Source organism: Trichomycterus rosablanca, chromosome 14 (assembly GCF_030014385.1).
Source record: "Trichomycterus rosablanca isolate fTriRos1 chromosome 14, fTriRos1.hap1, whole genome shotgun sequence".
NCBI lineage: Eukaryota > Metazoa > Chordata > Actinopteri > Siluriformes > Trichomycteridae > Trichomycterus > Trichomycterus rosablanca.
In genome coordinates, this window is record NC_086001.1 from 8,532,778 (window position 1) to 8,547,366 (window position 14,589).

At 38.9% G+C, this 14,589-nt stretch overlaps 1 protein-coding gene across 1 annotated transcript in view; it reads left to right on the plus strand.

Moving 5' to 3' along the window:
* slit1a (slit homolog 1a (Drosophila)) overlaps positions 1-14,589 on the plus strand; it is a 156,967-nt gene that overhangs the window by 75,236 nt on the left and 67,142 nt on the right. The window contains exons 5-6 of the mRNA XM_063008184.1: positions 10,421-10,492; positions 12,509-12,580. Coding sequence (XP_062864254.1) covers positions 10,421-10,492; positions 12,509-12,580 — 144 coding nt within the window. The remainder of the gene's footprint in view (positions 1-10,420; positions 10,493-12,508; positions 12,581-14,589) is intronic.

Consider the following 14,589-nt stretch of genomic DNA (forward strand, 5'->3'; position numbering starts at 1 on the left):
CCCTGCTCCTGATTGGGGAGGACGAGGCTGCTCCATGCCCCCTCGACACGTGCACAGCAATCGAACATTTTATTACCTACACTTGACGAGTGCAGTGCAGTACAGTGCTGTGTACGGAGAGCCACACCCTCTACCGCACTCCTTTCCCATCTCCGTGCAAGCGCCACCAACCAGCAAGCATAGGTCGTAATTGCACTAGTCTGAGAGAGAGTCCCCATCCGGCTTAATCCTGCCCCTATCTGAACAACAGGCCAATCGTTGTTCATGTGGCCGCTCAGCCTCAGCCGGCAGGCAGAGCCAGGATTTGATACCACTGCGCCACCTGAACGGCTTGAAAGTCTTTTCTTATGAGTGGGGGCAGTTAAAGCCTCAAAGTGATGCCAACTTTATATAAATTATATAAATCCATGGTTTTGGAATAGGATGTCCAACAAGCTGCTATTTATCTAGTATATACTAAATGGACAAAAGTATTGAGACACCCCTTCTAATTACTAAAATCACTTTACTAAATATCCTTCCAACTTTGTACCAACAGTTTAGGGAAGGCCCTTTTCCTGCTCCAGCATGACTGTGCCCCCCTCCATGAAGAAAGAAACACCCCTGGCCTATAGTAACTACAGAGCCCTGACCTCTTCCCCAATGAACAGCTTTGGAATGACCTGGAACATCAACTGATGCTTTCTTGACCAACATCAGTGCCCAGATGCTCTTTTGACTTTTGACTAAATGGGCACAAACTGGGAGAAGCCAGTGGCTGTTCTTATAGCTGGAAAGATCACATAGACATAGAGGTCACTATTTCAATACCATGGGTCTGTCTAAAACCCTTGTGAGCTGCCTTGCAGCCTACTGCCTACCTAGGCAGCTGTTTAAGTAGAATTTAAGAATTTAGACAGACTTCTTTTTGGGAGCTTTAAGGATGATGTAAAATGCTGTCTATGTAAAGAGTGCACTAGGTTTCAGTCAGACAGACTTTTTTTTTTTCAAATGGGATGTCCAACAAGCTTATGATCAGTTGTCCAAACACTTTTGGCCATATAATATATGTTAATATCCAGTCTTTGAAAGATATGGAGAAACTTGTGCTTAGATTACACTTGCCTGAGGAAATCCAGAGCCATCAGGTTTGATTTACTGTAGTTAAACAAAGGAATTACGTGAATTACCAGTGCTTATACTAAATGCAATATTAAAAACTATTGTGACTGCAGAAATTATCTTTTCTTTAGTAACGAAATAACTTCCTGTCTGCTCTGTGTAAGGCATAATAGCTCAGAATCTTGGCATTGTCCACTACCCCTCGCTACTGATCCCCATAGTAGACTTTGGCGTCTGAGGTAACTAAGAAAAACGTAAAAAAGCTTATGAGATGTAATCTGAGCTTAATGATGTGGATAAACCAGCAGCTTTTACAGAATAACTTTTCTAATCTCACAATGAAGGATTTAAGTAAAGCTGTGAAGCTTTAAGCAAATATGATGACAGCAGGGCTTCTGTAAAACCTGCTGTGTTTGGAGTGTTTTTTTATGCAAGTATGTTGGTGTTAATAGTTCCTTTTTTGGCATTATTCAGTTTAAGGCCAGTTAGGCAGGTTAAGCAAGTCTCAAAATTATAGACAAAAACTATATTGAATATTGATATAATATAGAGTATTGAATATATGACATTCCCTGGTTTTCTCTAGGTGAAATGGTGTCATAACGAATGCCAAAGTGTACTTGGGTTACACAGGGGTCTAAAGTTGTAACCCACTACTGCTGGCATCTCAAGCTCTCCAGTTTGAATCCTGGTGCTATCAACCTGTCTGGGTCGTAAGAAATAGTACATAAAGTAAGTAAGAAATGTTAAGTAAGAAAAGTTAAGTAAAGTAAACTAAGTAAGAAATGTTAAGTAAGTAAAGTAAACTAAGTAAGAAATGTTTAGTAAGTTAAGTAGACAGAGTAAGAAATGTTAATTAGGTAAAGTAAGAAATAGTACATAAAGTACGTAAGTATGAATTGTTAAGTAAGTAAGAAAAGTTAAGCAAGTAAAGGGAGAATATTAAATAAAGTAAAGAAATGTTAAGTTAGTAAAGTAAGTAAAGTAAACTAATTAAGAAAAGGTTAGTAAGTAAAGTAAGTAAGAAAAGTTAAGTAAAGTAAGAAATGTTAAGTAAAGTAAGTGAAGTAAAGGAAGCAAAGTTAAGTAAGTAAAAATGTTAAGTTAGTAAAGTAAGTAAAGTAAACTAATTAAGAAAGGGTTTGTAAATTAAGAAAAGTTAAGTAAGAAGTGTTAAGTAAAGTAATAAAAGTTAAGTTAGTAATGTAAGTAAAAAAAGTTAAGTAAATAATACAAGTAAAGTAAGTAATACAAGTTAAGTAAGTAAATAAATAAATAAAAAGTAGAATTGATGCCTGTACTCACTAAGTCATAATTCTGGAACAGTTCTTGTACCCTCACAAATACCAGTAATCAGACACCAGCTAGAAGAGACTGGAAACAATGGCATGGCTTATTATTACACTCATGTACTTATGTTCATTTTAAAACAGTGTACACACAATGAAATGCACAATCACTTCAGACTCATTACAGATCTTCACATGTAGTAATTATTTATCCTGGTACTCTAAACAACCTTCTAAAATAATAAAACCATCAGCTAACCTAACAAAGTGAGTCTTGCTGCCAGGGCATTACAAACAGCCTTGAACATTTTCACAGGGTCATTTCATACTCACACACATCACTTTTTACACATCTGTCCAATCAGGTGGCCTCCGCCGCCGATATCGCTGTAACTTAACGCCGTCTGCTGCAGCGCTGTGTAACAGTGGGATCTGATAACCAATAAGGCCTCCAGTCTGGCACGACAAAATGTGGCTTCCCACTCCAATTAGTTCTGCTTGCTCTGTGCCCGCAGACCACCTCTTCAACCTTCGGGCACGCCAGCTGGAACATTAAAGCAGAATCCAGGCACCAGCTTTTAAACCAGAGTGGGTAGACTTCAATAAGACAGCCAAAAAGTGAGAATATAGACCGAGTTGATTTAGGAGTAGATAAATTAGGTTTTTTGCTTTTTTTAGGCTGACTTGGATCCAATCTGGAGCAGCTTGTTTAAAGCAAATTTTAGAATGCACAACTCCTCAAACCTTAAGGTGGATGTGCTACAAAAGGGGGGACCAACAAACTGTGCTGCACTGTGTATTCTGACACCTTTCTATCAGAACCAGCATAAACTTCTTCAGCAATTTGTGCTACAGCAGCTCGTCTGTTGGATTGGACCACACAGGCCAGCCTTCGCTCCCCACGTGCATCAATGAGCCTTGGCCGCCGATGACCCTGTCGCCGGTTTACCACTGTTCCTTCTTTGGACCACTTTTCATAGATACTGACCACTGCAGATCAGGAACACCCCACAAGAGCTGCAGTTTTGGAGATGCTCTGACCCAGACGTCTAGCCATCCCAATTTAGCCCTTGTCAAACTCGCTCAAATCCTTACGCTCACCCATTGCCGTGATGAGATAATCAGTGTTATTCACTTCACCTGTCAGTGGTCATAATGTTATGCCTAATCAATGTAAGTATTCTTGGATGAAAGACCACTTTGTATAGCTTGTAGCTTTTTAAATCTCTTGGGTTGTACATTGCGTTAGCAAGCAAATAGCAACCTAAAAGAAGCAGTTTAATATGAACTAAATATATCTTGTTTTTACTGAACGCAGCAGCACCTTCACTGAACCCAAACAAATGTTCATAAAACAAAAATAAATACCTTTGAGACAGTTTCCTGAGTAAACACCTGCAGGTCTGCTTTTAGAAATACCTTTTTTAGAAATTCTAATCTAGACTCTGATTTAGGATTTTTAGTTCTGACATAACAATAACAACGTCAAAAGACGATTTATTGCTCAACGTCCACCGATTTGCTGAGTAAGCATCACAGTTTAGTGCTGATAAACACCGTGAATCATTATTGCAGCAGAACGCCCACCTCCTGCCATGCCAACTAAATCATCCCCACCCACACCACTGCCTCTTTTGCCCTTTCAAAAACATAAAGTAAGAACTAAAAAGTATCTGCAAAGCCACTCCTTTCAAAACAATACTCAGATTCTGAGAAAAATATGGAAGAGCAGAGGGGCATTGCTTTTATAAATGGCATCCAGCTGTTTTAAAGCTGCTGTTACTACAGAAAAAGAACAATGGCACAGCCAGTGCTACTAAGCAACGCTACACCATGTAGCCTATTAAGATGTCATAGTCTGGGAAGATAAATTACATGAACCTACCAAGTAGCAGAGATGTTCACAAGGCACAAGATACGAGTCCGAGTCAGGTCACGAGTCTTTAGGCTAGAGTCAGAGTCAAGTCACGAGTCAATATAATATACATAAAACATATATTGGAAATGTAGCGTAGAAATAAACAAATAATATGTAAGTTCAGATAAAAAACAACAACAGATTAGCAACTGTATTTTGCCGTTTTACTTATTGCCTTTACTTTCCTAGTCATGTGCAAATAAATGTAATTTCCGTAACAGGAAGGTACCAGTTAAAAGCTTAAACTGATACGTTGGGGCACAGTGGCCAAAATCCAAAACACAGCAAAAAAAATCATAACCACTGCTTACCTTAGCTTATGTTCTTCCAGATGCTATTAAATGTATAACCGTGTGTCCCATTAGGAATATAATTTGTTATTTTGTAAATGTGCTTATAATTAAAAACCTCCAAACTTTTCCCGGTTGTGAAGTAAAACACAAACTCTTTAAAAAGCCAATCAAGCGTTTCATTGACATCATCTGTGTGACGCAAACTGAATAAATGCAAATAACATCATGTCTTACTAAAAATTTAAATCAGAAGGTCTGATTGGTTCAGAAAGCGGTCTTTCAAGCATTAGCGCCAATTCTGTAGGAGCATTCTGTTCACCCTGGTTGTTCCTGTGAAGTGCACTATGTAGGGTATTCCACCATTTTATGATGCGTCACAAGAAGAGGCTGTGTCCCAAATTAAAATATCAAAATATATAACATTTTTGATATATAATTACCTGTATATATAATTGTCACACGTAATTAATGTTAACACATGCTGACGCTAGGGACTCTTGTTTGAGTCATGAGTCGAGTCCGAGTCATTTGAAACGAGTCCGAGTCGAGTCTGAAGTTGCTTTGCGACTTACGGCTCGAGTCCCCATCTCTGCCACATAGATCATCTCCTTTTACATTTTATTTATAAAGAAACCTCTGTTCATGATATTTCTTTTCTATAGCATTAGCAACAAACTAAATTCAAGCTATATGTTGATGTTTTTGAGGCATGTGCTTAATTCTTGCCCAACATTCTCTATATTTATGGTATTGAAAAGCTTGATTGGCTGTGGAAACTGGCAACCATGTTCCACCAGCTTTAAAATTAAATGCAGACCTGTTCTAATGGTAAGACGATTTTTGTCTCAGCATATAGACTCAGGATTGCATATTTTGCAAATGTGCACATCAGTGAGTTACATTTAGTGTTCACATCAAAGAGAGGACAATCCCAGCCTATTTTTTATACACTTAATGGCGTTTTATATCCTAATTAGTGCAGTCATTGCTGGGCATTTAGCCAATCAGATAAGGGCTTTGTTAAGTTGAAACTAAACAAACATCAGACGTGACCGTCAGCACGGATCAGAGAAAGTTTAAATTAGTTGGGGTGCATTGCAGTACACTAGGTGGTTCTGGTGTAATTGTAAGAGAAGCTTAATTAAATAAACAACCTACGTTTATGGGATTAGGCTATGCCAATTTTGATTTGTTTGCTTGCTTGTTGTTTTTAAGCCATACCCTAGAATAATCAGGCTGGAATTCCATAGTAATGATTTGTAAAAAATGTTTGCCATCAGCTCCCCTTCCCCATCTCATGTGGGGTCCTGACCCAAGGTTGAGAACCACTGGCAAGAGTGCATTGGTTTAGGATTTCTTCTTGATCTATGGGCACAGCCACCGTATTTAACCAATAACGCTAACAAGGAATGACGACCCAAAGCCACAAAGTTGACTTTAAAACTATCAACGCCAGTTGCTGTTACATTTGACAATCCTACCACAAAATCTGCTAAGAGAACAGCATGTTGAGGTTCCACAAAGCCCAGGCCTTTGTAATCATTTAATTCTGGAATTATATTTGAACTTCCAGATTAATTTTGTCTTAGCATATAGCAGTAGCTCTTAATTTTTTTGGACTCAAGATTGCATATTTTGCAAATGTGCACATCAGTGAATTACATTTAGTGTTCACATCAAAGAGAGAACAATCCCAACCTCTCTTTTATACACTTAATGGTGATTTTATCCTAATTAGTGCAGCCATTGCTTGGCATTTAGCCAATCAGATAAGGGCTTTGTTAAGTTGAAACTAAACAAACATCAGACGTGACCGTCAGCACGGATCAAAAAATGTTTAAAATAGTTGAGGTGCATTGCAGTTCACTAGGTGGTTCTGGTGTAATTGTAAGAGAATCTAAAAATTAAATAAATAACCTACGATTATGGGACTAGGCTATGCCAATTTTAGTTTTTTTTAAGCCATACAGTAGATTGATCAGGCTGGAATTTAATAGTAATAAATTGTAAAAATTGCTTGCCATTACCAATGCCCTATTTGGACCTCAGGAGATCCTATGAGGGGTCCTGGCTCAAGGTTGAGGACCACTGGCATGAGTGTGATGGTTTAGGATTTATTCTTAATACTGTATATGGGCACAGAAAAATCAGCCACTGTATTTAACCAATAACGCTAACAAGAAACGATGACCCAATGCCACAGAGTTGACTTTTAAAACTTTCAACGCCAGTTGCCGTTACAATTGACAATCCTACCACAAAGTCTGCTAAGAGAACAGCATGTTGAGGTGCCACAAAGCCCGGGCCTCTGTAATCATTCAATTATGCATGAAGAGAGAGAGAGAGAGAGAGAGAGAGAGAGAGAGAGAGAACTGGAGAATCACTAGAGTAAAAAACACAGCACATTTGTCATCCTCAGCCTCCTCATTAGCTTGTTCTGAGACACACAATTAGCCCCTTATGCTACATCAGCATCTAATTCACTCAATATAACAGTCACAGCTGTCTTAAGATTTGGACAGTCATGTTAACTCTTGCTAACAGGATTTAATGTTGATTTGCATGGCTTGCAGTCTTTGTTTTCAGCTTTTTAGCATCGCTTAGCATCCTCGTACAACAGAATCGTTGATTTGCGCATGTAGTATGCACAGTAAACCACGAAACACTTTACAGTGGAAGAATTCCTGAAGTTGTGCTGAGGACTAATTTGCTTTTTGTTGTTGTTTTTCATAGATACGGAAGGTAGGGCAATTAACAGTGGAAAATCAGTGATGTGGTACAGAAGTACTCTATAAAAACACGGCAAGCCAATTATCAGCCCAACAGGAGACCAAACTCCAGCAGGCTGAACTGACAATCTGCTTTGTACTAAATGCTCATTAGATAAAGAAAATCTGTAAATAAATAAAAGTAGAAAATATGTTTCCTTTAGTTATACAGTGGACCCTTGACTTACGAATTTAATTGGTTCCGAAGGGCTGTTCTTCAGTCAAAATGTTTGTTAGTTAAACCTATTTTTGCCATAAGAAATAATGTAAATAGAATTAATCCCCCCCCCCCTTACCTAACCTTTCTAATGTCTTAAATGGTCTTTTTTGTTCTAAACACAAGTATATTTGCCCTTAAATCTTAAATTATAGAATAGACATTACTGTAATAAACAATAATAAACAATACACAGTAGTACTGTACTGTACATAAACACACATCACATTTCAGTACAGTACGTGTGCTGTACCATACACCATAATATATTTCCTTCTTTTATAAAATGTATCTACCAGAAACAACAATAACTCATATTTCTCTATTATTTCCTTCTTTATTTCAATAGTGTTGTATTTTGTAGGTGTAATTTCACAAAAGAATAACTTCCTTCTTCTCTCTTACTCACTGTCCCCTCTGTCTGATACACAGTGACAGCTACTGGCAGGAGTAATTATACAACAACAAAAAATTGCGCCTTCTCTGCACCTTCTCTGGGGACATTTTAATATTGAATTTTACAAAATATAAAGAAAACACTGGAAAAACACCGTCCGCCATCACCACCTATCTTTCATCCTCCACCAAACTTCACAGATGGCACTTTGCAATTATACTAGTAGTATTCTTTTGTTGAATGGGGACAGTGGTAGCCTAGTGGGTAGAGCTTGTGCTATTGATTGCTGGTTTAAATCCAGGCTCTACTATGCAGCTGTTGGGCACTTAAGCAGGTCCTTAACCCTGCCAGCTTCAGAGGCACTGTACAATGGCTGACCCTGTGCTCTGACCCCAGCTTTTGCTGAGCTGTTGTTGTTCCTAGTTATTTATACACCGATCAGCCATAACATTAAAACCACCTTCTGGTTTCTACACACACTGTTCATTTTATCAGCTCCTCTTATCATATAGAAGCACTGTGTAGTTCTACAATTACAATTTCTCTACATACCTTTTTAGCCTGCTTTCACTCTGTTCTTCAATGGTCAGGACCCCCACAGGACCACCACAGAGCAGGTAATATTTAGGTGGTGGATGATATTCAGCACTGCAGTGACAATGACATGGTGGTGGTGTGTTAGTGTGTGTTGTGCTGGGTCAATCGGTGTACTTGAGTAATGAGTAAGGCGACGTAAAAACTGGAAGGACATTACACTCTCCATTCACTCACTAGCTGGCAGTTTACTAAAAACATGTAAAATGCATATACCTCTTTTTTTAAACCCATAATTACAATGATTTTTACTTTAATATCTGCCTTGCTATGTAGAAAACACCACTGAACAATTATAAAAATGCTGTGACTGACATTGTCATTGACTGCCTGGTGTTGTAATAAGGTCTAAATCCTCAATTTAATTAACTAAGTTTAAACAAGACTTTTAAGTGATTAGCATGTCTGAGGATGAAGGCATGCCAAACCACTAATACTCTGTGTTTTACTTTTTTTACAATACAGTTTTGATGTTTTAATTCCACACAGATTATAGTAAAGAACCTTATAATGAGATGAAATCGGTCCTGTGGGAAAGCGAGTGGGTGGCTGTCAAATTTCTGTCCCTATTCTCAAAGTGTGGAACTCTCTATTAAACATCCAAACAAAACCCAGCACTAATTAGCCTCATCGAGTCTGTTCCCTCTTCCCTTCCCTCCTTCTTGCTCCACCTCGCCATCCACTTGCTTTAACACCCTGCACAAATAGTGCCATCAATGGCTTTAAGAATCGGCTAAATGGTTCAACCCTTCACACTGAATAGCACTTCTCGTTGGATCGGTCTGAACTGGGAATGAGATTAAAAAACCACTCGAAAACGTTGTGTGCTTTGTTAGGTTTGACACTAAGGATATATCTACACATCCCCCAGTCCTTATACATGAATGATTCACAATGTGGCATTTATAACAGACTTATTTTATTAGTCGAGATCAAAATATAAAAACGCTATCAACTTTTATCAACACTGGGAGCAACTGGGGCGGGGTTTTGCCATAGTTTTGCTAAATTAGTAAGGGAACAGTGATGTATTGGTGTATTGAGGTCCTGCTATAGATATTTATTTGGTTCAACATCAAGAGTCTGATTTTCTTCTCTTTGCTTTTTGTAGCAAAAAAAGGTTAGAATGGCTAGATCAGCTTTAAAAAAGGAATTTTATTATCCAGATCTATATTTTTTCCCTTTTTCCTTATTTTCACATGTTCTGTGTAGAGTTGCTACCAAACAGACAAACTCCTGGGCTATTTACTATTGTTATCCTCAAAGGTGATGTGTTAGAAGCAGGAAAAATGGGCAAGTGTGAGGATTTGAGCGAGTTGGACAAGGGCCAAATTGTGATGGCTAGACGACTGGGTCAGAGCATCTGCAGTTCTTGTGGGATGTTCCCGGTCTGCAGTGGTCGGTATCTATCAAAAGTGGTCCAAGGAAGGAACAGTGGTAAACCAGCGCCAGGGTCATGGGCAGCCAAGGCTCATTGATGCACATGGGGAGCGAAGGCTGGCCCATGTGGTCCGATCCAACAGACGAGCTACTGTAGCTCAAATTGCTGAAGAAGTTAATGCTGGTTCTGATAGAAAGGTTTCAGAATACACGGTGCATCACAGTTTGTTGTGTATGGGACAGCAAAAGGGGGACCAACACAATATTAGGAAGGTGGTCATAATGTTATGCCTAATCGGTGTGTATATATAGTATATATACACATTGCTAGGTTTAAGTAATTTGGAAGCAGTTGAAGGTCTTAAACTTTACCTCCTGATAATCTGAGAAGCACATTGCTTGATGAATAAATAAGAAAAATTTTTCCTAATTATTAATGTGTCACTCGATTTTGTTTTATCAGAGACCTGAGTGAGAACTACATCCAGGCTATTCCTCGCAAGGCCTTCCGTGGAGCCACAGACATCAAGAATCTGTAAGTAAAACACTTCACAAATATCACGGCTGTGACTTTGTTTTAAAAAAGTGCAGGAGCAGTGAGTTACAGTCATGTTTACTTGGACAGTACCGTTGTGAACAGACCCACAGATGCAGTCAGCTACAACAACCCCTTTCACACTTGTAATCTGGGTAATTACTGGGTTACCCTTACTGGTAATTTTCCTGATTGGCATCTTTACCTTTCACCATTCATATAAAATATACAATTATACATGATATACAATGGATTTGAGGCAATCTGTGTTCTAACAGCATTGTTGTTAAAGTTGTGGTTGCTATGCTTGCTAATGACATTACAAAATTACTAAGAATTCTTCTTCAAAAAAAGCTGTCAGTTACTTCAGATTGCAGATGTTTTTCCTAGTTTTTTTAATCATTAGAGTTTCAAACTGACCGTAAAAAAATGACTTTTATTTATCCAGTTTATTTTCTAACCCTGATCACGCCTGTGGAGGCTATATTTGCCTCATACTCGCTTCCTCAAGTCAAGTCAACTTTATTTATATAGCGCTTTTTTACAATAGACATTGTCTCAAAGCAACTTTACAGAATCCAGGACCAACAGACCAAAACCCCTGTTGAGCAAGCGGAGGGCGACAGTGGCAAGGAAAAACTCCCTTTAAATTACAGGAAGAAACCTTGAGAGGAACCAGACTCAGCAGGGACCTTCATCCTTCTTGGGTGGCCTGGAGAATAATTTAAATAGATAGGATTTACACAATATCATACACACACAAGTTAAAATGAACTAAAAGTTACAACTAGCAAAAATAATTGGAGTTATTATTTAGTCCAGTCTGTGATAAAGTCTGTAGTGAGTTCTTGACATTCTTGGTGCAAACACGCCAGGGTTCCGTCATATCTGGCAGGAGCAGCATTGTTGGCACGGCAGTCTCGACTTCATTCCTTTACCTTGGGTGGGCTTCCTCACACATGCTCAGTCTACTCCCTTTTCTAATTTGCCTATACTTTAATGGATACGTGCGTGAGGCCAATCAGGGTCCTTACGAAGTGTCAAAAACTCCACCCACTTTTTAGTCCAGTCTTTTCCCACCCAGCAGACTAGCACTGCCAATTGTGCCTGCTAAGGGGCGCCCAGCTGACCGGTAGCAGAGTTGAAATATCCCACTGCGTCACCTAGGCACGCTACTATTTTGTAATGTATCAGCTCTTGTTCCCACATGAGTTGATCTGGTATTTACTTGTAATAGGTCTCAAAGCATAAAATAGCATCATGGGACCAAGTTGTTTCACACTTAAACCAAACCTGGTAAATTCATTGGTGAACATGCCGTTTTTAAATGAGTAACCACCTCCTAGAAGGGCAACTTTATGACAGTGACATGAGTTGCATTTGTCATGTGCTTTACCATATTAAAACAATAGGCGTGTTTCAGTATTCACCCAGCTCAGGTACCAGTTGTGCCATGGGGGTCATTATCATATCATAACTGCCCTCTTCATATACTTAAGCTCAAAATGCTTGGGATTAGTTGGGGTCATTTTGATTAATAGGTCAGTCAGGATTGATTATGCTGTTTTAGATTACTTGACACAAATGGATACACAAACCTGCAGTCTTACAATGAAGAGGTTGGTAAAGCAGGTATTTTAAAGCTGTCTATCATTTACATTAAACGCTGCATCACCGCTGACTCTCAAACCTTAAATGCTTTCTGTAACTACTAAAATAATTAATGACGTCTTTACTAACTTATAATAGTGCCTGATTCTGAATTGAGCCATCATAGAAATCCTCTGGGAGATGATTTCAGTCCAAAGCGCTCCCTCAGTATTCAAAATGATTGCTCCAGTATTGATTTTGCTGGTCAGTTCTCGCCTATAATAATCTTATGCTTATGGGAATGACTTATTACAGAGCATGAGAAAAATGGAGGTTCTGCATCACTTATCACTGTTCTGTTCAGCATACTGGAACAGTTTATAAGTATTGATCATCTTTTAACTGCTTTCTTTTTCAACTCTGCAGTCAGCTGGACAAAAATCATATCAGCTGCATCGAGGACGGAGCTTTCCGTGCACTGCGCGGGCTGGAGGTTTTGTAAGTATTTACACCCTTTTTATACAGTATATACACACACAACATACAACACATTCATTTAAAAACTAAGTGTGTACTTGCCCCCTTGCCCTCCCCCCCCCCTCCCATTCTGTGAAAACAGCATATGTGAGGTCAGGCACTGATTTTGGATAAGATCTGCTTCATGTGTTCATTTTACAGACAGACAGACACACACGTACACAGACAGGCAGACACACACAGACAGACAGACACACACACAGACAGAAACATAAACAGACACACACAGAGATACAGACAGGCAGACATACACATACAGACAGACACACAGACTAACAGACAGACACACACACAGAGGCAGAAATACATACACACAAAGGCATACACACAGACAGACATACACACGCAGACAGACAGACAGACACACACACAGACACACACATAGACAAACACAGACAGACAGGCAGACACATGCATACACACAGACACAAAGACAGACACATAGACAGACAGACACATAGACAAACACAGACTCACACACAAATAGACAGACACAGGCAAACAGACAGAGAAAGACAGACACACACAGATAGACACACAAACACAGACATACACACACACACAGATAGACAGACAGACACACACACACACACTCAGACCCAGACCCACAGACAGACAGAAAAACAGACAGTCACACGTACACAGACACACTCACAGACAGACACATAGACAGACAGACAGACACACACACACACACATACATACAGGCACATACTGTTAAGTGCCAATAAACTTTTGGCGGTGTAGTGTATATCTTAACTGCTACACCTATCACAATTCATAAAAGTATATCATAAAATATTAGACCAGTCATTATAAAAAAAGTCATAGGTTCATCATTGCTAAACTGCCAGTTTAGGTTTAATCATCATTATCCATATATTAATCTGACATTTATAGGGACATCATGGTCTTTTTGTGGCTCTGTGTGTGTTATTCCTCACAACAGAGACAGGGCTGATTATAATGACCACCAGCTGAGGTCTTTGGGAACAAAGAAGGCCTCTGCTTCCTATTAGGAAAACATCACACCCAGCCAGACCCTGAAGAGACTTCACGATGCTCCATAAACCTCCCTCAGGCTCGCAGACAGACACTTTCCAAAAAGCAATTTCTCAATCCTAGCACCTCTTAACATTTCTGATAAGATTGAATTTGCGACGTGGTGCTTACAATGATTGCTTCTTGGTCCTTGTTACAATCCATCTGCTGTGGATGGGGTGATAAATGCCCTCCAGGAGTGTCGGGGGCACAGGCAGGTGGTAGAAACGAGGCAGGCGGGAGGAATGACACTTTTTTTTTTTTTTTTTTATATGGTACATAAGCACAGCCTTCAAACCATCTAAAATACGAATGTTTTTGAGTGTTGGTGGTTGTTGGGGGTGGCTAGGTCAATATTAGTAGTGCTTAACATAAATTTGTTTCATTTTGTGTTAATAAAAAATGTATTTTATTATATTTAGCAGCTAATGTTATTAGTCAGACAGCAGCTCACTGTCTAAGGATTATTAGCTGGTTAGCGTTTGTGTTTATGGCAAGCACAAAAGTCCAAATTAAGCTAGAAGTCCCTGCTAGAAAGACATTTATGTACAATGCAGACTCAAATCTAAAGTAAACAGTTATAGAAACATGTATTTTTAAAGTAGTTTTTTCTGCTTTTTCTTAAAGCAGAGATAAAAGCTAAAGCTAATGTTTATGCTAACATTTTAACAGGCTAGGTTACATTTCCAGCTTAGTTAACTGTAGATACCTAAATAAAACAATAATTAAATGTTATTTAACAACTATAGTCAAGTCAAATTTATTTATATAGCGCTTTTTACAACAGACATTGTCTCAAAGCAACTTTACAGAATCCAGGACCTACAGATACAAAAACCAAAAAAAACCCTGTTGAGCAAGCCAAGGGCAAAAGTGGCAAGGAAAAACTCCCTTAAAATTACAGGAAGAAACCTTGAGAGGAACCAGAC